The sequence below is a fragment of the Dreissena polymorpha genome, chromosome 6 (assembly GCF_020536995.1).
Source record: "Dreissena polymorpha isolate Duluth1 chromosome 6, UMN_Dpol_1.0, whole genome shotgun sequence".
Lineage (NCBI taxonomy): Eukaryota > Metazoa > Mollusca > Bivalvia > Myida > Dreissenidae > Dreissena > Dreissena polymorpha.
The window spans coordinates 110,362,142-110,386,232 of NC_068360.1; the positions used below are offsets into that span (position 1 = coordinate 110,362,142).

The 24,091-nt window shown below is 34.3% G+C and overlaps 1 protein-coding gene across 1 annotated transcript; it reads left to right on the top strand.

Moving 5' to 3' along the window:
• The first annotated feature begins 5,153 nt into the window (after positions 1–5,153).
• On the top strand, positions 5,154–15,982 carry LOC127834779 (calcium-activated chloride channel regulator 4-like). The gene is made up of 13 exons (XM_052360807.1): positions 5,154–5,366; positions 5,678–5,951; positions 7,556–7,667; positions 8,669–8,840; positions 9,419–9,563; positions 9,982–10,088; positions 10,561–10,785; positions 11,489–11,782; positions 11,991–12,199; positions 12,490–12,761; positions 13,554–13,709; positions 13,965–14,183; positions 14,616–15,982. The coding sequence occupies exons 1-13, from the start codon at positions 5,223–5,225 to the stop codon at positions 15,026–15,028; spliced, it is 2,742 nt and encodes a 913-aa protein (XP_052216767.1). The 5' UTR covers positions 5,154–5,222; the 3' UTR covers positions 15,029–15,982.
• The last annotated feature ends 8,109 nt before the right edge of the window (positions 15,983–24,091 follow it).

The following is a 24,091-nucleotide window of genomic DNA, read 5'->3' on the forward strand; positions in this document are numbered from 1 at the left end:
CATGTTTGTTAATCAGTAAAAATTCTATATTGTGATAAGATATAAACTGCTGCATCGGAAGTAAAATCACACACAAACTTCTTTTTTTACTTGAAACGGCTATATGTTACCCATGTTGACTGTACATGTGTTTTTATAAATAAATAAACTCAAACGTCCGCCATTATACGAAAGAAAATGTTCAAGAAGACGACGAAGTGAAAATATGTAAATGTTCAATCGAGACGGGGTATTCCCATTGAATATGCGTAATTGTATTAATGTCTCCCGATATGTACGTATCAGTTTTTGTTCTTATTTCACAATAACTGCGAATCGACAATTTTTTTTAATTGAATGTACGTACTATATTCTGTATGTTGTTGTAGTTGTATTTCTTTTGACCTTGCGGTCAAGGATAACCCATGAAAGTGCAGGCACTTATTTCCAATGGGGTCCTTTGGTTTTTGCGGAACAGACAGCAAGCAGAAGAGACAGTATTGAGATACAAGGAATCCGGGTGCGATACCCTAGCTCTTTGCGAATAGATCCTTGGTTCTTTAACGTGCTCAGTGTATAGCACCGATACACGCGAGAATTACCTGGGTTTCATACCAGTACATCTCTAGTTGGGTGGGAAAGACTTAAAGCATTTCTAAAATTTCCATTGCCCCGGCCAGGAATTGAACCGGGGACCTCTGGAATGGTAGACCAGTGTGTTACCACTCGACTACCGCACAACCCTGAAAACCTGTCAAGTGATTTAATGTATGTACCCTGCATAGCCTGTATTAAAATAGTTTGATTTACTTATTTCTCTGTGCAAATGACGTTCAAATGCTTTCTATGTGTTCAGTAAAGCCCGACATTATTAACTGGGCACTCGTGATGTCCGTGAGCAAAACATTATTTTCTTGGAGTGTTTCATACTTTAAAACCAGTGTTGTTCGTGCATGTTTAGCACTAATTTAACCCATTTATGCATAGCTTCTAGAACAAAAGGCCTTGGTAAACAGCGTAGACCCAGATGAGACGCCGCATATACTAGACCTCCCTAATTTTGGACATCAATTGATCCAATTTAGAAGGAAAGGAGAGTCCACTAGGCGTAAATGGGTTAATGAGTCCTCAAAATGGATGATATTCCATTCAATCGATTAACATCGCTGTTAATATGTGTTGTAACGAAGGGAACATTAAAGAGACCTTTTCACAGATTCTGGCATTTATTGAAGTTTGTCATTAAATGCTTTACATTGACAAAAGTAAACATTGGATCTAAAAGGCTCCAGTAAAAAACAAGAATAAAATTAAAGATAGAAAAAAGTAACCTTGAACTAGGCTGGAACGAATGAACCCCGGAGTAAAAGTCTATCGCTTGAACCATTCCGTGCTCATACAATGAGTGATGTATTTTATACTTTGTATAAGCAATCCTCGTAGTATCAAAAACTATAACGACAACAACAGAAATCCCCACCAAATTATTCAATCGTTTTGCGTTTCAATGCTTTATAATTTTCAGGTTTTTAAATCGTCAAAAGATGCATATAATGGATATTGTAGACTGTAGAGACTGGGAAATGTTCTTCAGTATTACTGTTTCCTCACGAATATCATAACTACAATGACAATTTGCAAATCTGAAAATATTTTTAAATGTTATCAATTTATCAAAACATGAAAATGCCCCTCTAAAGCGGTGCATACCAACTCACGACAGGAAATAACAAACGTCAGATATGTACGTCCCTCTTACGCACATTAAAGGGATCTTTTCACGCTTTGGTAAATTGACAAAATTGAAAAAAGTTGTTTCAGATTCGCAAATTTTCGTTTTAGTTATGATATCTGTGAGGAAACAGTAATACTGAACATTTACCATGCTCTAATATAGCCATAATATACATCTTTTGACGATTATAAAACCTGAAAATTATAAAGCGTTGCAACGCGAAACGATTGAATAATTTGGAGAGTTCTGTTTTTGTCGTTCAATTTTGTATAACTACGAAGATTGCCTATATAAAGTATAAAATACGTCGAGAATGTGTACTCGGCGGAATAGCTCAGTAGGCATAAGCGTTTTTACTTCAGGACTTTGGCAGGACTCCAGGGGTCACTGGTTCGAAACCAGCTCCGGGCAATGTTCTTTTCCTTTTTTAATTTTATTCTTGATTTTTTACTGGAGCTTTTACGATCCAATGTTTACATTTATCAATATAAAACATTTTATGAATAAGTTAAAAAATGCCAAAATCTGTGAAAAGGCCCCTTTAAAGGCTCGGGTCGAAACTTAGTTTGCCTGATCGGAAGCCGACGAAAAGTCGTTCACAAGGTCGGTACCGGGGAATAACTCTTAGTTGTGCTAAAGAGGCCATTAAAGGTGCATACTAACTCGCCGAAAAAAACGCACACTCGTTTAAATGTATGGTTTCATATAGAAGTGTATGTGCGTTCGATTTTTTTTGTTATTTTTCGTCACGTTTACTTGGCGATCGTTATTGCATCCTATTCCTCGAGATAAACCTACTTGAAATGGTCAAATTTTAATTCCAGGTTTTTTTTAACCATCGAACGGACATGTCTAAAATCATTATATTTATATCGATGTCATTTCGATTACGAGCTTTTACGAAAGTTTTCTTTGTAAGATTGATTTTTGTAGAGAGGATTTTATAACACATCTTCATGTACTTACTTGAAAAAAATGTTGGTCAATTGTTATCAACGGGACTGTTAATGGTGTCCGTCAATAAGATCTTGTTAACGGAAACGCATGCTGAAAAGCTGACTGTGCAGAGCAGATAGCATGTTGAGTTTCGTTCAATCTTACAATAACAAACTAATTCAACCACTTTAGTGTAAACCACATTACCAAGACACAAATCAGTCGCGTCAACTCGACTTTCTGAAGTGAAATTCGAAGATGATTTCCTTAAAATTAATGATAAAGCTAAAACATAACACATGTTATTCAATATATTGCGTTGGTCCTTTTACAAATATCACTTCAACCCATTTATACATAGCGTCTAGTAAATAGGCCTTGGCAAACAGCATGATGCGGCGTCTCATCAGGGTCTGCGCTGTTTGCTTTGAGGAATTTCTGTAAGAAATATTCTAAATATAGATATCAATATACTAGACATCCCTAATTTTGGAAATAAATTGATCCCATTTAGAAGGATGGGAAAGTCCACTCGGCATAAATGGGTTAAGTATCGAATATTCACCCTCCCCGCAATGATGAAGGACACCTCGTTGTTTTTGAATGCAGGCACATGCCTACAGAATTCAATCACAACAGGGGAGCTGTTTGTGTTATCCCTGAAAAGTTCAAGCGGCTGGTCTATTAATAATGCTAAGTGTTCGAGTGCAAGTAAGTTATTTATGACGCATATATTAAACTTGTCTGACGCACTTAAACAAAATCATTTCACTATATATATGAAGATGTTTGTCTGGTTAATGAGAGCATTAAGGAAAATAAAATTGTACATTTATTATTGAAACACAGGTTGGGAAACTCTTAAAACGATGTAATGCACAGTATTTATAGTTGTGTTACATTTATATTTCAGTCGCATGCTATCATTATAAATTAATATGATATGTTTTGCCTCCTGCTCTATGGTAAGAAGTACAAACATATACTGCATACTCAATTGATATGGGCCGTGCTCTGTGAAAAGCTGATGCAGGTTAGCGCGGAGTAGTCCTAGACCGCGGTAAACAGCACGAACAGCGCAAGTGTACATCAGCATGAACGGCGCGAAGCTTGCATAAGTGGCTAAAAATACTTGGAAACAACCCTTGCCAATGATTTCACCAGTACCGCTGAGGTTCGCATAATATCATCTTGGCGACCGGCGCAGCGACCATCATGAGCAGCTTGTTAGCAAGCAGCTTCGTTCCCCACCAAGTACATACTTAACAAGTCCGTATAGTCTCCATCCTACTTTATGGACACCTGGACGTTTTACGCGGACACAGAATGCAGGATATAGTCATTTGAACAAGTATCTGCAAATACTGCTCCGCCTGTCTGTATGCTGTATGAATCATTATATTTAATTAATATACTAAATATGCCGAATGATTTTAATAGGGTGATACATTGGCTAAATTTGATTTAATTTCATAAACACGCAAAGTATTCTCAATATTTTGTATAGTTTTCTTAATAAGCGATATACATGTATGATTGATATACTGTACATATCAATATATTTATTTAAAATGCTAATATGCTAAATACCTTAACTAGGCTGCTAAGTCGGCTAAATGTTCAAAAGAGGCTGTAAATTTTAATCTATTTTATAAATTTGCGATATGAACTGCAAATTAGGCATGTGATACTAAATGTGTTTAACTTTTACTCATTTTTATTTAAATTACTAAATATGCTTACCATATTGCACATGCTGCTTTAAAGGTTAAGTAAGCCAATATTAATATGAAAGGCTTCAATCATAGTGGAATCTACACAATCACAACTGTCTGAAACTACACACACATGGTTAACAAGTGATTATACCATGTGTTTGACCTTGGCATAATTTTATCTTTATATACAAGACAAGGCTTATTTTGCTTCTGCCCAATTAATTGCACACGCACTTTTGCAACTTAGGTATGTGCAGAGATAGCTCGCATCAATTTTGCTTACATGCGGTATGCCGTAATGACATGTGTCAGGCGAATAAAATAGCGCTGTCTATTCAGCTATTTCAATCGCTTTTATTTCATGCTTTGTTTTTTTTTTATAACAAAACTGTAAACAAAAACACAAACTTTCAAAGCCGTTCTTATAAGTTTACAGAACAGAAGCGGCCAATATTTTATTGGTTGTTGAAAGATAAAATAAAACAGTTCTGAATTAGTGTAAAAAATAAATCAAATCAATAAATAGATCCCAATTGCTACACAATAACTTAATTGGACGTAATACATAAATACAGCAATAAAAGCTAAATACATGAAATACAAATAATAAATAAATAACCAAATAATGGTTATAGGATATGTCTCTTGAAATACTGCAAACAATTTTCCAAAACCATCGCCCGAGACATTGAACGAATGTTTAGAGTAGTTACATCCATATGAGTACTTGAAAAAAGGAATAAATAACGTCAAATCCGCTTGGGTCGCTCTATCACTTGCGCATGTGCGATGATATATACAACCGTGCAAGGCTTTATAAGAAATATGCAGACGGTAAAACGAAGTCTAACAAAATGACGCTATTTGCGTCTTTGCTGTTAAGTTTAACTATTTGTGGGAGTATTGGCATCAAATTGATTGGTCATAGGTACGAAGATGTGTACATAGTGATTCAAAACACAGTTGCAGAAGATCCAGAGATAATAGACAATATAAAGGTAAGGTTTAATATAAATTAATTATTGAATAATAATATATTATTATCATTAATTAAGAAATAAATAATATGATGTTTTTAAGAAATAAATGGTATGATAAACAAAAAATGTGTTTCCTCGAAACGGTTGATAATTGGTTAACTTCCACTAATTATAATGTTCATTTTTTTACGATGACTCTTTTGCTGCTGCTCCTATCACTGCTGTTACATGCAGCAAATTTAAAAGCACGTATATTAAATACTTTTCCTCCCATGGCCTTCGCATAACTGTATCTTCTTTTAGAAGCTACGTCTGAAAATGTTTTACAGGAGACATTCACAACAGCGTCTAGCTTGCTTTTTAAAGCGACTCACAGGCGAGTATACTTTGGGAAGATCAACATTGTCATTCCAAAAGAATGGACCAACATACCAAACACGAAACAAATCCCATCGATTAAACTTCCGAACTTCATTCTGGTTGACAAAGGCCAAAATGAAAACCCATTTGTGAAATCAACAGAATGCGGCAAGGAGGGACTTTACATGTATCTACATCCATCTTTCCTGTTAAAGAAAGGGGAGACTGGTTATGGGCGAAAAGGTACTCATTATTCGTGTGTGAGTTAAACGGGCCTTTTCACGTTTGGGTAAATTGACAAAATTGACAAAAGCTGTTTCAGATTCGCAAATTTCGTTTTAGTTATGATATTTGTGAGGAAACAGTAATACTGAACCTTTACCATGCTCTAAAATAACCAGTATATGCATCTTTTGACGATTTAAAAATCTGATTTTAAAAAATTATAAAGCGTTGCAACACGAAACGAATGAATAATATTGAAAGTTCTTTTGTTGTCGTTACATTTTGTAAAACTACGAGGATTGTTTATATAAGGTAAAAAATACACCTATGATTGTATCAGGAAGGATGGGAGAGTGGTCTAATAAGTAGGCTTTTTACTCCAGGACTCCAGGGGCCAGTGGTTCGAGCCCTGCTGAGGGTTAATTTATTTTATTTATTTTTTAAATTTTATTCTTGATTTTTTTACTGGAGCTTTTTATATCCAGTGTCTACATTTATCAATATAAAGCATTTAATGACAAACTTCAAAACATGCCAAAATCTGTGAAAAGGCCCCTTTAATGTAAATTCCATGCAATACACGATCTGCGATTTTGTTTTTTGTTGAATCGTAGCTCAACATCTTTTTCATTCCACACATTTAAACATTTGCATGCTGGGAAATGTGTAGTCTGCTAAATTGTCGTCTGCTGAATTTCTAAAATTAGCATTTTCTTCGATTTTTTTCACAGAATACTATCAGAATAGCAAACAGTTTGGATCCTGATGAGACGTCACGTTCTGTGGCGTCTCGTCTGGATCTAAACTGTTTGCAAAGGTCTTCAAAATTCGGTTCCAGCACTGAAAGAGTTAAACTTCTTTATACGGCGCATTAGAAATATGGGTTGCTTGTATTCAGTTTTACTCTTTGAGAATCATACATTTTGTGTGAGAGTTATTAATGACCATTTCATGACATAACACAGACTACAATTTAGAGCGCGTTACATCATGGCTGTACATCTCTTTCGTTCAACACTTATTTATGAGGTACATTATAGATATGTTTTGCATTAACCCATTTACGCCTAGTGGACTCTCCCATCCTTCTAAATTGGATCAATTTATTTCCAAATTAGGGATGTCTAGTATATTTATTTCTATATTTATAATATTTCTTACAGAAATTCATTGAATCAAACAGCGCAGACCCTGATGAGACGCCGCATCATGCGGCGTCTCATCAGGGTGAGACGCCGCATCATGCGGCGTCTCATCTGGGTCTACGCTGTTTGCAAAGGCCTTTTTTCTAGACGCTAGGCATAAATGGGTTAAGTTAGATGTTAAACATTATTTTTGAGTAAAAGATGAGCTAATGTCTTGTAGCTGCAGCATGTAAGAATGCCTATGTATCGATATATTTATTGTAGTATATGATATCATAGGACTTACTAAACAATAGTAATTTTACTGTTTTCTACACATTTAATGTAAATTAATTGAATAATATATTAAAAAGGACCTTCAGGAATGCTTTCTCGATAATAAAGGTCTATTCCTGCATGCACATTATGATAGTTTCAAGTGCATACTAGTGTGGTGACCATTTCAAATAAGTATCAACCATGTATATTTCGATTCAGACAAAGTCATCGTTCACGAATGGGGTCATTTGCGATGGGGACTGTTCAGTGAATACCACTCTTCTCGAAAGAACAAGTTTTACCTGGATAAAGGGAGATGGAAACCCACTGTGTATGTATGATTGAGGTTTTATTCGTGTATTATACGTTGTTTTATAAATAAGTGGGGAGTGTACATTGGCCATTATTATGAGTATTTTGTTAGTTTAAATGATGTACTTTAATGGAAAACTGACATTTGCATCATGATTTTTCTTTTTATAAATTTAGTTTATTTATTTGTAAGATATTGAAGTAACTGTATATGCGTATTATGCTAAGGTTTAACATAACCTGGTAAACGTGCAAATAGGTGGCACAATGGACATGATGTCCGCCAAATAATGGACAATTACTCAGTTTGATTTCCATTTGTGAACGTATTTAGATCTCTCTTAGAGACACCAAGTACGGTTCTACCAAAAGACTCGGAATCGAAAGTCTTTCTGTGACTTTGGCCATAAATAAGTCATTTTAACTAAACATGATCTTAATGAATTCACTCATAGTTGACGTTTAAAAGTTTACTAACTAAAATTAAAATCCATTTGTATACACATACACAATTAAATGAGCTGCGTTCTGAGAAAACTGGGCTTTCTGCATTTGCTTAAAGTGTCGTCCCAGATTAGCCTGTGCAGTCCAGGGACGGCACTTTCCGCTTTTATGACATTTTTCGTTTCAATGAAGTCTCTTTTTAGCAAAAATTTAGGCGGAAAGTGACGTCCCTGATTAGCCTGTGTGGACTGCACAGGTTAATCTGGGACGAGACTTATCGCACATGCATTATGCCCAATTTTCTCAGAACGCGTCTCATTTACACGTATTTATCTGAGTGCATTACCTCTATGGATATGTCATGGCGCCCAGGGTTCAGACGCAGAACGGCGAGAATAGGCGGGCAGTCGTTTGAAGCGCTGGCCTGGGTATAGAGATGTCACATTGCTATTGCATTTAGTTCATATCTTTAAACGCTATTAGGCTAATCTGGGATGACATTTTACGCACATGCATTAAGCCTAGTTTTCTCAGAACAAGGCTCAAATAAAAACCAAGATTTTTTTTCTCTGTAAGATGCACCGAAAACATTCAAGGACGCATTGGCATAGGAAAGTTCTGCTCAACTGTCGAAGAAAAGTGCCAACCCCAAAACGGTGAAAGACGAATGCCTTCCAACTGTAACTTTTGTCCATACCGTGAACAAACCACAAACGTATCGATAATGGGATACCAATTCGTCGAGTCTGTGAGTATTAAACCCATTTATGCCTAGTGGACTCTCCCATCCTTCTAAATTGGATCAATTTATTTCCAAAATAAGGGATGTCTAGTATATTTTTCTATTTTTAAAATATTTCTTACAGAAATACCTTTAAGCAAACAGCGCAGACCCTGATGAGACGCCGCATCATGCTGCGTCTCATCTGGGTCTACGCTGTTTGCCAAGGCCTTTTTTCTAGACGCTAGGCATAAATGGGTTAAAGTTGTTATACAATTGTAAATACTTAAAGTCCTGGCTGCGATATATAAAATTTTAAGTAACCAAGAGATCATCAAGATCGGAATGAAGCTTATTTAGAACTGTGCGTTCAAAATCATTATCATAATAAAGGAAAACGTATTACGCATGAAAGTACCTTACTTATGCTATACAAATGTGTACAATATAGACACATTGGTCGGTATCTGAAAATGGCAACTCGTCCCAAACAATATACAATCATTTAGATATTTTTTAATACGCTATATTATTATGTTCATGTGAATATGAATTAAAGTTTGTGCAACAAACCATCAAAGCTGATATATGAGTTGTGTTCGTAGGTAAACTTTTTCTGCGACAAAGATGACACATCCGTCCCTGTTTGGCAAAGGCACAATCATAAGGCACCGACGAAACAAAACCTGCTTTGCAATGGAAAGAGCGCGTGGGAAGTTATGAGAGAGCACTCCGACTTTAAGAACGGAAGTAATTACGTACTTAAATTCTTAAACTTGCAAAACAAATTGAGGATAATGAAGACTTTGGTATTATTTATTTATTTATACACTTGCAACCTCTGACATATTTAAATAATACATTTATATGATATTAATTATTTATTCATGCACGTAAGCGTATTATTGATTATTATAGTTCTTACTTACGACTGCGCCAACCAAAATGATTTAACGTATGCCAAATGACTTTAACAACCCGTCTATTTGATCTTTTGGCTTCCATTGACGAAAAATGTAATGATCTACATTTAAGAAACAATATTCAATAATTAATACTACGTTCACATTAGTGTCAATAAGGCAAATTAGTAGTAACTATAAGCTTTGATTGGAATAACTAGTCTTTTCATTGCGCTTATTATAAATTATAACGAAAAACGATTCAGATACCCCATTACCGGACAATACAAACACAGATCCCGAGTTTGTGGTTCTGAAGGAAACTAACGCCATTAGAGTGTTTGTTCTTGATATATCTGGAAGCATGAACACGGTAAGAATTGATTTCATTTAATGAGAGTCTCGTTCGTCTGTTTAAAAAAAAAGGCACATGACTAAACGTATTTGTGGAATTTATGTTATTATTCATAACAGCAATATAGTTATATAATGTTAACATATAAATTATGTTTTATTTCTTGCCAACAACGGTTTTTTAATAAGTGTTATTATGATTGCTATGCCTCTTTTTCCGAAAGAAAAATCACCATGCCGCAAAGATGTAACGCTAACAAAATAAAATACTTATATATGAAATATATTCCTATTTGGCTTTGATTAAAACGCATTCAGTCAATAAATAGCCTCTTGAACATATAACTCATATTTCGCTGTTAAAATTGTACAACCAAGGGCACTTAACCAGTTTCGTTTTGATGTTACATAATATTGACGGATAAGCTCCTCAATGTCATTCCTTTTCAATGTTGAGTCTTTTTACAAATTAAATGTTGGTACTTTTTTAGGAGGACCGAATAGGGCACCTTTATAGAACTAGTACTTACATAGTAGATAGTGTTCTACCACTCGACAGCTGGCTAGGGGTCGTGTGTTTCGATGAAAAATCAAAAATTACAGCGCAGATGACGAAAATTTCCTCGGATTCTGTCAGAAAGACCTTGATACAAAGCCTGCCCTCACAAACAGCCGGAGGAACTTGTATAGGCTGTGGGATAACAGAAGCAATAAATGTAATACTTTATATAGTTTTGTTATAATGGGATTCCGGCAAGAGTAGTGGTTGATACATACGCATCTTACTTAGACGGTCATAGATTGAGTAACACTTAATACTCCAGGCCCCCCACATTTAACAATACATCATCATCAATAGTAAAGCTATGCTTATCACTAAAAACTTGAAATATTTTGGATAACGACAGCAATAAACGTAACATTTATAATTGTTTTGTTGGATTGGCTTTTCGGCAAGTGCAGTGGTTGATACACACAGTCCTCATTTAGACGGCCCGAGAGTGGTTACAATACTCCCGTTACAGAAGTAAAACTAGTCCAGTTTCTCCATATTTAGCAAGACCTCATCATCAATATTCAGGCTTTGATCAATAAATAACGATGAATAATTAATATTTTTCGGCGATAGGAATTAGGGGCGCAATATTCATATTGCAGTAATAAAGCTTCGTTGAAGAAAAACACCAATTTTATACAACGCACACTTATCGATTAAATTAGCTTGTGCAATTCCTGTTTTCTGTAAAAATGCTTTTTTCTCTGTGACTGTTACAGATTATCTCTTTTAAAACACCGAGGTAAATTGTACCTTAATAAATCAACATATAATAGAACAATATACTTGATAACTAAAGAACTGCACTTTGAATGATTTGGGAAAACAGTATATCTCATTTTTAAATATTTATTTTGTTTAAGATGCTAAATAGCACATTCGGAACGGCCGAAAATGCAGAGATTATTCTAATGTCAGACGGTCAAGACGGTGATGCAGGAATGCTAGCGAGCGCAACTAGATTGGCGAGTGAATCACATGTCATCATTCATACGGTGTCAATATCACAAGCAGCCGACCCAAGAATGATTGATCTTGCTAAAAACTCTGGTGGAAAGATCTACACTTACTTGGACAAAGGAAGCATAAGTTTTGCTGCAGTATTTTCGCAAGTTATATCGTTTAGTGTAACCGAAATGTCAGCACAACCAGAAACGGTACGTTGAGTCTGAAAAATATATTTCAATCAATAAATTTAATTGTATGAATGTTTACAATGTTTGTTAAGTTTAGCATTTGTAAAACAAAAGTACCCATCTCCAATGTTGTTGTTTAACAGAATTAAGTTTAGAAAAATCATTGTTTTAAATAAAGTTATTTTTTGTTAACTAATAATAACACATACACAACGTAAAAACTTTACAGATGCTGTTCATGAGCGTCAGCGTGCCAAATTCGGCAATGAACTTCGCTTTCAAAATGGAAACCGACAGCGGTCTCAACACGACCATAACTGTGCTTACGAAACTTGCGTCCAATGCAAAGCTTACAATGGAGGTTACTGGACCAGGTAGTACAAACTTCAAAACAGTAGATGGAACATCGCTAACATATCAGATCCCAGGGGTTTTGAAGGTACAAATGTGTTTATATATGTATATGTTTGTATAAAACATACCCAATGATTACTTTTAATAACATGCGCTATTTTGAGTGTACATAATTTTACATCATTGTGTTGGTAATTTAATGCAGAAAAAAACGCGCCGATTGCGAATGAGCCAGAAATAGCATACTACTTACTTGGAAAAAATCAAACCCGTGTATGTTTTCTCAAGAAAAGTACCAGATAAGTTAAACATTGTGGTTGAACTTTGATCGTTTATTTCCAATTTCGTAAACATGCACATGTATATTTTGTGTTGGCTGGGGAGTACCAGGTGAATGTCACCTCTTCTCAGGCCACAACTTGGGACTACACTGTGAGCTCGATGCCGACCGGTTCGAACCAGATCAAATCCAGAACAAGACTGTCTCAGAATTCATTTGACTTTAATGGTGCTCCTACCGATATGCCCGTGGTTTATGCCGACATCACAAAGGGTTACGCACCTGTAACTGGCGTCGACGTTTTTGCCATTGTAGAAGGAGCGAAGGGCTTATTGTGCAATCTTTCTCTTACAGATGATGGGCTAGGTATATGTACAACTTTTAGATCTTTATTATTTCATAACACTATTTATTATTTTGAATAACTGAAATATTTACAGTTTTCAGTTAAATAAAATAAGATTAGAATTATAAGATGAGACTGTATTGTTCAATCTTTTTCTTCATAGCACTAGGTTACACTTAATCTTCAACACGATCCGTTTACTAAATATACATAGGATCTGGCACGAGTTGTCATATCATACCATATTTTATTAAACGAGTTCCGGAATTGTGTTAGTAAGCTAGCCTTTGGCGAGCATACTAACGAATTTCCTGAACGAGTTTAATAAAATATGGTATGATATGACAACGAGTGTCAGATCTTTTTTAACACATGCTTTTAAATTAGCAAATTAAATAAATATTTACTCAAACATATTGATAAATCCAGAATGTTGTTTACATATCGTTACGACATTTGACGTTGCAACGTCATTTCAGCAAAATAACAAAATGCGATTGGTCAATAAACGAAAACTAAGCCACTAAACCGCTTAAACATGTTGTATTACACATGTGTAATAAAAAAAAAATGTTATGGTTGTATTACATGGGAAACAGGGTATAGCTTGTGATAAATCGAGAATTCCGGTGATTATCTGGGCGAGTGTATTAAACAATGTTCTGATCATGTTTCTTTATTGGTAATGCATAATTCAATTTACAAAATTGAAGCAAATACAAACGTAATTGAGTTAACTGTATTTCTATGTGATTGAATGTGAATACATATTGCACGACGTATTACAATATTCAATGCAAATATTCCAAAAGGACCCGATCAAATTCTAGACGATGGTACTTACTCTGCATTCATCCTTCCTGTATGTATGGAAAACAACAGATTAAACCTTCGGGTTAGAATTTCCGGAAGTAAAGGACGTGCACGGGTCCAAATTGGTGGATCTGGAGCCATTGCAACTGAAGAACGTAAATTCATTTAAAATATAAAATGCTTTATGCCTTTCCTCCTTTTCTTTAATTGTGTGTTCCATAATGATAATTAAAATATACCGAAAGGAAACTCGAATGTCTACAGTCATAGATGCAAATGTTTAAATCTAATAATTCAAGAAGATTCAACAATGGGCAATGACAGCACTTCATAAATGCTTTGTGAATGATCTGACATTGACAATCACAGTATATTTCATACCAGCATGAATCAACTACATCTATTTTTAGCTGATATAACTTACGAAGATTTGGAAGACGATTTCCAAAGGTTTTCCATCCCTGAGCCATTGTTTGTCCAGAACCTTCCAAACAACCTAAACCTGCCTCCCGGTCGAATAACAGATCTGAGTATTGTTCATATGAAGACGAGGAAAACTGCTTACGGGGAAAGTAGAAATTTCACCATAGCGTGGACCGCGACCGGTGGTGACATGAACATGGGAAAAGGTAGGCATGTTTGTTTGTGCATTATATGAGTCAACTTTAAAATAAATATGAGCCGTGCTCTGTTAAAATGGGGTTTAATGCATGTGCGTTAAGTGTTGTCCCTGATAAGTATGTTCAGTCCGCACAGGCTAATCAGGGACGAACTTTCCGCATAAACTTGATTTTTGAAACGAGACTTTCATGAAACGGAAAATAGCATAAAAGCGGAAAGTGTCGTGCCTGATAAGCCTGTGTGGACAGCACAGGCTAATCTACGACGACACTTTACGCACATGCGTTAAACCCCTTTGTCACAGAGCACGACTCATATGTATATCATCCATTTAGAATTGGCGAATGACGCCAGTGCATTAATACCTTTTAAATATGATGGACTTTCATAAGATGTCAGTATCTCTAATTTTTACACAGAACGTATACACTTTCATTTAGCTTCTGCATACGACATCAGAATAGCAGAGGACATTGATACTATCCTGAACAACTTTACAAACGCACAGAAATTTGAAGTAGGCAACGTCACACTCAGCCCCAAACCGTCGGGATCAGCCGAAGCCATCAGAATTTCAGTGAATGCTGTCGAAAGCTACACTGGAACTGCTTTCCTTGGCATTGTTGCTATAGATGAAAACCAAAAAGCTGGACAAGTGTCCAATGTCGTTTCATTCTTGGTTGCCAAAGGATTCCGTATTCAAGTTGAAGAAGTGGCTTATTATACGCATGGATTGTTCGATGGCAAAACGGATGAAGTGGATGGAATGGATAAAAAAACTGTTAACCAACAACCATCTCTGGTGGCTAATGTTTTAATTGTTTTCTGTTTGGTTGCAATGTTGTCAGTTTAAGTTTTAACCAATGCAACACATATGATATCGGCTTTTGATCGAGTCGTATATGTAACGGATATACAGAACACTAACTTCGGCATGCTTACACTGGCACCCGAACTAATAAAATCAAATGGCGCTTATTGTAATAAAAAAGTGCTTTTTTAAAAGTTATGTTGGCAGGTAGCGAACCTATCGATGTATATTGAATTATATTGAACTTTAGCATATATATCCCATAAATTCACTTATCATGTAAATTAATTTAGAATAAAGAAAGTGTGTAAAAGGTCACCGTTGTTTAATTACAAACGTTAACGGCATATCATGAATATATTATTGCAGCTTGATAGTACAAGTTTTATGACATTTATTTAAGCATGTATTACTATCACTATACCACATTTATCGTTGTATTTAATTGAATTATATGTTGCAATTTTATAAAAAGAAGCATATACGCTCAACAAAGTTTCTGTGCACCTTTATGTTTTCAAACTTTCAAAACTAATTAAAAGGTGGCTAAATCTGGTAAAAACTCTGAAATGACAACAGCGCGTTTTATCTTTGGCTTTTGCTGTCAATAACAGAGTTAATATAATTATTCCCTTTAATTTTACTGATATTCCAGAGATGAAGTGCTATGTTGCTAGTAGAAGACTTTGCCTTAAAATCTTTTTGAACATGTTGTAAAATGTGTATTTATATCCCTATAGTATATATTTCGACATTTATCTTATACTTTGAAAACGTGACATTTTGTAATCTCATGACAACTACCGATACGTGTGTGTACAAAGATTAAATGTATTTTTTCCTTCTTTATCAAACAATAATTATTTCTTTTTGATGTGTGTTATTTATGATTTACATATCGCTGTGTCAATATATTTTGTACACCGCATGCTTCATGTACACCTTTCATGTTCCTTACACAATTATTACAACTTTAATAAACGCATGAACTCATAACGTGTACTTGTTTATTTGGTATGATACTTCAAACTTTAGTTAAACTTTAAATAAAAACAAACTTATGTGGTCAATATTGGAGGTTTCATTAATTAAAGTTTATTGTTAAAAGCACATACACACTCAAATTCAATGAACATTTCGTACAATCTATAATAAAGTTATCACATAAAATATCAAGGTCCCTTATAGCAAAAGCCAAAATTTCATAGCTTAATGTGGTCTAGTAACATAGATTTAACACGATACAAACTGAACTTTTTTTCTTTTTTATGGGTCAATATATTCAACATATGTTCATCTACCAACTTCGTGTTCATTGTCGTATGAATAGATGTCGTTGCAGAAAATAAAAATGGAATATATTGTGCCAAAAAATAAATACAAGCATTTTGTATCTCGATAAATCTGTGTAACTATACCACATCTAGCATCGACATTTTGGCTATTACTATAAGTAACACTGATTTTTTATGGTTAACTTTATTTTGCGAAATATATAACGAAATATTCGTTGTTTTTGAGTATTAATGTTAGTTTAAATTTCCATGCGAGCATTCAAGCAATTGCATTTTGTTCGATTCAATAACCGCTCGTTCGAAAGCACGCACGTCTACACATACTGTTTCAGAATTGTCATTTTTTCAATATTTACATAGTTGATAGTCGAATGACAATTGGCCTCTTCAATACAAGTAAAATAACATACACTACAACATTTAACATGGCGCGTGATTTAAGCTAGAGACACCGCATCGGAAGTTACAGCTAATTCCCTTCTTGATAATTATGTATCAGAGCTAATTATTATATACACACTTCAATAAAAAATTCAAGGTCATCGTAATGCGTCTCGGAGGAAGTAGTAATGGAGAGTGTAAATGCACATTGCGCAAATAAGATATATTTGCACAATCATGCTCAAACGACAGGCTCTCTCAAATTAACGCACTATCTGTTAACTCCTTACATATAGTGCAGACAAATGCAAGCAACTCATTACCATTGACTAACAGACAAGTATTTATAAGTGCAGACGAATTATATCCATTTGATTGATATTCTGTAGAAGTATCAAAAGTACACATTATAGCTCTAAAAAACAGCTTAGACTTAATATTCGAATATAGCTGAACACTAAATAGTTCAAACAATTAGACGTAACCTACCGATTACAGGTAAACGGTGAACGTCGGTTTCCTATAGCAAATTGATTTCAATTTATATTACGGTTTTTCTTGTTAAATCTTTGCAAATGCATATAATTATAACTAGTGAGACATATTAAATGCGAGCGATTACCTCTAACATATGTGAAAACTGTGCAATAACACCACTTTTGTAGATTTTGAAAACAGACATAAACAATGCACGAAGTGTTCTAGTCGGTTATAGAGTTATATTGAACGAAATTATTTGTTCTTAGGTTACACACAACCAATTGGTTTTTAACAACACACCACATCATATTTTAACTTTCTGTACTCTGTAAATAAATGAAACCTATATATGTGCGTTGAAACCAGCAGTTTTATCAATAATTATTTCTACAACGTTATGTAAGGTATCGTTTAAGAAAATATGAGTGTGTTAGCAAACAAGGAATAATACTAAATATCGCTTGTTTTCAAAGAATATATGGTAGGTGTTTATACCGATCCAATACGCCACATGAGGCCCATGCGGACAACATATGTTCACAAAAAAATAAGGAAAAAGAAAACACAAATGCAAAATAAGGATACCCACACGCACACACACTCACAAGTAAACAAAACATACATAAATATTCATGAACAAAACTTTTATAAATCATGAATAAAGGCGGTGAAGCTTATCCTTAGTGAGAAATAATAATGATCCAAAATTCCTTACATAAAACTGATAACCGAATAGATCCTTAAAAGTGATACAAATCTCTCTCACTGTTTCAAGCGACCTAAAATATAGTACAATCCTTTAAATAATTTTCCATTTTCGTTTAGATGTTCTATCAACCATTTCAACCCTTGTTCATACACCCTATTTTCCTGTACCTACAATAAATGCAAATATTTTCTTGGTTTGTTGATTTTAATATTATGTCTGTGTTCATGGAGTCTAATTGCAAGACTTCAAAAATATTTGTTTCACTTTCATTATGATTGTTGTTGTTAAAGCCAAAACGTGGCTTAGCCCCAGCTGGCCCAGTTGCTGATACCCGGATCTGAATTCTTCCCCTTATTCATAAATACAATGTGCCTCGTCAATAACGATGAGTGAAATGCGAGTCTGCCACGTTTCTGACAGGAATATATCCCTCCCTTTGGTTTCAAAAACGACTCTGGCAAGGCGAACACGAACGTGAAAAGACATTCAAGACACCTGGAAGAAACGTTACATCCATTTATTATTATTTATCTGTTTTAATCATAATATAATTGTATAGTTTATTTTAAGCCAAAACAAATCATGAGAAAGTGTTTACATTTTTTTATGCAGTCATATAAGCGCATATATACACAAAGAAGACTTGGTACTGATTACAACGAGTGCCGGTCGATCTAAAAGTACAAGTATTGTCATGATTACACATCCGGTGGCGGACATATTGGATGTGTTTGTATCGACTCTCGGAAAGTTGCTATATTTCACAAATGATGTGATTATTCACCAATATCTGTTGGGTGTGAAATGATTCAGTGTGTTATATAGAATGGTCTAATGATCTTAAATAAGTGAAAAAAGTGGATATAATGATGAAAATCAGCTGTGAACATCGTGAGTAAACAGTCTTTGTTTTGAGCTTTGAACTTTCTATAGCTATAAACTATATATAGAAGCAACTTCTGATCTCTGGTCAGAAATGTACCTCGTGCAAAACGTGTAGATACATAGCTGTCGCGCACAATATTTACATATTCTATACTGCTCAAATTAAAAAGTGTCCATAATATAATGAGTTTTACTGCTTCAACCCCTAATACTGCTGCTAAAACAAAAAGGACTCTTTCCGTGCTGTCAACTCGAGAAGACCAAGGAGAGCAGAAGAAAAATCGAATCAAAGCAATTCAAGTTGTAATTTCAATTACACATTTGAAAATATGGCCGAAACTGAAAATTTTGGTAATGTTACACTTGACGACAACACCACGAGGGCAATCAAACAGACCTCCAAGATGCCATCGATAACGCTATTTCGAATCAAATGCAAACTATGATCGAAACAATTATCACCGAAAACATGAAACTGAAAAACGAGAATCGCATTCTTAATGACGCGTTGGACGCTAGTGAGCAGTACAGAAGGCGGAATAGCCTGCGCATCTTCGGTATTCCGGAGAGTGAGAAATCCAATGAAAGTACTGACACTATAGTTATGAATCTGTGCAAATCTTTGGGGGCTGATGTATCGATAGGCGAAATCGACCGCTCACACAGAACAGGAAAACCAGGTGGGGTCGACCCATCATTGCTAAATTCATCAGCTATCGTGCAAGGCAAAAGTTGTATTCCTTACGACGGAACCTCAAGACACACGCAGAGTACTCCCGGTTCTTTATAAATGAGGACCTGACTCAGCGTCGTGCCCAACTGTTATATGTTGCGCGTGGACTAGCAAAATCCAAAAAAATTGAAGCTGCCTGGTCTGCTGACGGAACAGTTCTAATACGGGTGATTAAAAATGGTGAGCCGAAGATCAAACGTATTACGTGCGAAATCGAGTTGGACAATTACAAGTCAATGCAACTGAACTATTCCTTTTTGTGCAGTATATAACTGAAAAATAATATTCTAGTCTATAAGCACAAAAGTCACAGGATAAACGATATTGTCTAAACTATTTGCATTGTTCTCTCTAAGCCCCGATTTAATCTAAAAATCCCGCTATTTTGCACTGCACCACGACAGTGCTTCCTTAGTGCCTTCACCTGTATTTTATATTTAATTCCCCTCAAATACCAAAACAAACTCTATTGTTGTAATTGATTTCTAAAAAAAGCTGTACTCGTACCCTATAAATTATATAAAATTATAATAATTTGAAAATACCTTCTACTGTACTTTTCAGGACTATACTATTTACGGTTTGACATTCCCCTCCCCCCCCCCCCATACGTAAACGTAAAACAAATACTCCGCCTAGTATAGCCTTAGGGAACTTGCAAAACATTATTTTATGTGTATGATACTGCTAATATAAATTGTTAAGCCTTAGGGAACTTGCAAAATCTTAATTTTTGTGTATGATACTGTTAATATAAATTGTTTTATATGTACCTTTTATACTGGCATCCCACAATAAAACATTATTTTGCTTTGAATGTAAAACTAATGTTAAAAACAATCCAATAATCATACACATAAGTAGTAAAAGAACTTAAAAGTTATGTTTTGCAATAAACAGTTAAGTTAGTAACACCATATTTTCTCATCGATTAGCGTATATGTGCAACTTACTATATCTTCCAAAGTCACTTCGCGATTGTTATTTTAAATATGAATTTGTATTTATCTGATATTGTAATATTGTCCAATCTATGATCTTTTAATTTGAAAGTGAGTTATTATTAAACATGAATTTGTATTTATCTGATATTGTCATATTTTACAATGTATGATCTTTTAATTTGAAAGTAAGTTATTATTAAATATGAATTAGAATTTATCTGATATTGTCATATTGTACAATGTATAATATTGTAATTTGAAAGTTATTGAAAAAAATAGTGGATGCAATATCTAATTTTGAGTAAAATAGTACATGTCATTATTTTATGTGTATGATACTGTTAATATACATTGTTGTATATGTACTTTTTATACTGGCATCCTAACATTTAAACATTTTTTGCTTTGCATGTAAAACTAACGTTAAAAACAATCCAATAATCATACATATAAGTAGTAAAAGAACTTAAAAGTTATGTTTTGCCATAAACAGTTAAGTTTGTAACACCATACTTTCTCATCAATTAGCGTACACGTGAAACTTACTCTATCTTCCAAGTCACGCGGGGAATGTTGTTTTTAAATATGAATTTGTATTTATCTGATATTGTAATATTATACAATTTATGATTTTGTAATTTGCAAGTAAGTTATTTTAAATATGAATTAGAATTTATATGATATTGCCATATTGTACAATGTATGATTTTGCAATTTGAAAGTAAGCTATTTTAAAGATGAATTAAATTTACATGATATTGTCAAATTGTACTATGTATAATATTGTAATTTGAAAGCTTTTAAAAAATAGTGGATGCAATATCTAATTTTGAGTAAAATATTACACATCTAAAGCTATAATCATATGTCCTATTCTATTTAGTCTACTTTTATATATAGATAAATCATTTCAGTATTTTTCTACTGTATAATGTCGTAACAAAACTAATAAATCTGTTTTTAACACGCGTGGTGATTTCAGGCTTTTCTTATTGACAACACACATTGTCTTTGCTAACGGTGAAACATAACATATCTCACGATCAATTGCCTGTGCTTTTGTCAGAAAATGTGCTAATTACACATTGGGGCTCTTTCTTTTCGAATTTTCTATAAGGGTCTCTGTATGGTGTAATGTTTTTTTGTTTAAGTTTCAATACAACGCATGTAGCATGTAAAGTACTTGTTAACTGGCTCTGCATCGTATAGGTCTATTATCTAATGAATTTATATAAAGTTGTATTGTATGTGTCTGGTGTGCGGGCGTGCGTGAAATCATCCCTTGTTCTTACGTGTGCTTTCAATATTATACAAAAACAAAATTAATCATAAACCTTTATTTTGTCTGACACTTTAAATTATGTTTTGTTCTTATTTCTTTGCTGTCCACATAATAATTAAACGATGACTTAGTTAACTTAATCGAAATTTAAAAACAAAATTATGTAGAATTCAATTTATGATCAAAAGTGATGATGTTACGTACACCTTTTTTACATCAAACTATAGATATCTGACACTTTATTTTGTCTGACACTTAAAATTATGTTTTGTTCTTATTTCTTTTTTGTCCACATAATAATTAAACGATGACTTAGTTAACTTAAACGAAATTTAAAAACAAAATTATGTAGAATTCAATTTGTGATCAAAAGTGATGATGTTACGTACACCATTTTTACATCAAACTATGGAAATATTGAGTGTTTACAATTTCATATTGCATGCCTTCATTGTATCACTATATTCCTGCATTCTGCGTAATGTTTTGACATTATAATATGTGTAAGTGTACCCTTTCGTAAACTATCATCGTTATGGTGGCGCTTACATAGTTAATTGCTAACACTTTTTATTGTTCTGCTCACGTGTATTTTTCACTATTGCAGTGGTTCCCAGTTTGATTGCCAATCCTTGGTGACTATTCATGTGCTTATTTATACACCTAGCATAACTTCAAATATCATGAAAAGGATACCAAAGTTATCAAAATCCTCTATCGTTCTCTTCATTCCTTTCTTATCTTCTTATCTTTCTTATATCTTAAGCTCCTATTTGAAGCAGTTCTGTAGCAAACGGCGTTATCAAATCCTATTGCCAACTTAGTCGCATTATTGCACTACTGTCAAATGCAACCAACGTATCATGTCAGCGTCTCTGGATCATCTCGTATTTATAGGAGGATATTATTATGTCGTACATTAAACAGAGACCACTAAACGCTGTCATGGTTTCATATAGATCACCAGCTATATTCTCGCTTTTCATATACTTATTATACGCATGCCAATTATGGCTTAATGTAACAAGCCTTTTCTCATTACATATTAATGTACGCATGTGTACAAATATATCTCTGATAATCGAACACCCACGCAAACGTGTCCTGATAGGAAAAAACATATACACTGACATTCTTTTTCTCAAAATGCTCCTTAATTGTTTCTTGTGTGTCGTACTATGTTGTTGGATCTCTATAGTCATAATGCGATCAGGTGATATTCATCCAAACCCAGGACCTACTTCGTCTGATCAATCTGTTGATACAGATGCAAGCAGTTCTTCTTCCATCTGGTACTCTTCATCTGCAAGCCACATTAGTTTTGTTCACTACAATATACAAAGTCTAATGCACAAAATAGATCTTCTTTACTCAGGTTTATGCGACTTTGATATAATTGGCTTTACTGAAACATGACTCAATAGCTCTATCTCATCTACTGATCTCCTATTTGATGGCTTCCACCAACCAATTCGTAAGGATCGCCCATCAGATTCTCATGGTGGCGTTGCTATCTATGTTAATGAAAGTATTGTTTTAAAACGCAGACATGATCTTGAAGTAAATAACGTAGAATGTATATGGATTGAAGTTTTTCCCTCAAAACATAAATCAATTCTTTATGGAGTGTTCTATAGGCCGCCTAGTGCGGATAGATCATATATGATTTCCATTGAAGATTCAATTGGGCTAGCAAGAGACACACAAATAAATGATACTATTATAACAGGTGATTTCAACATTAATGCTCTCGCTGACTCGTCGGCACAAAAAATAAATGATTTATGTCAACAACATGACTTAACGCAACCTATAAACGAACCAACACATTATACTGAATACACATCGTCTATAATTGATTTAATTTTTGTAAGTAACCGGAATAGTGTACTTATTTCTGGAACAGGCGATCCCTTTTAGATCAAACTGTTCGATACCACTGCCCAGTTTTCATAACATTTAAATTTACCAAACCAAGACGTAAAACGTTCTATCGACACATCTGGCGTTACGATATTGGAGATTTTCCGAAACTACGACAATTAATGACGGATACTAAGTGGGGTCTTCTAAAATGCGAAATTGTCATCTACGCAGAAAATATTACTAAAACAGTATTACACATTTCAAGCACATGCATTCCGAACAAAAATGTTTGTATCCGTTCTCGTGATATTCCATGGATAAACAATAACATAAAGAAACAAATTCGAAAACGGAAACGCCTATACCAAAAAGCAAATCAATCCAATAGTGATATACACTGGTCAAATTTCCGTCATGTTAGGAATGAGGTTGTATTACTTTTACGCAATTCGAAATTAGAATATTTCAACAATATTTCACAGAAACTAAAGTCATCCGACCTTTGCGTTAAAGACTGGTGGAAAACCTTT

What these genes read in the sequence shown, in the direction of transcription:
- LOC127834779 (XM_052360807.1), top strand. Translation starts at nt 5,223, where the DNA reads ATGACGCTATTTGCGTCTTTGCTGTTAAGTTTAACTATTTGTGGGAGT. An exon ending in TGTCAGCACAACCAGAAACG is followed by an intron (nt 11,783 to 11,990) that starts GTACGTTGAGTC and finishes AAAACTTTACAG; the next exon opens with ATGCTGTTCATGAGCGTCAG. An exon ending in TCTTACAGATGATGGGCTAG is followed by an intron (nt 12,762 to 13,553) that starts GTATATGTACAA and finishes ATATTCCAAAAG; the next exon opens with GACCCGATCAAATTCTAGAC.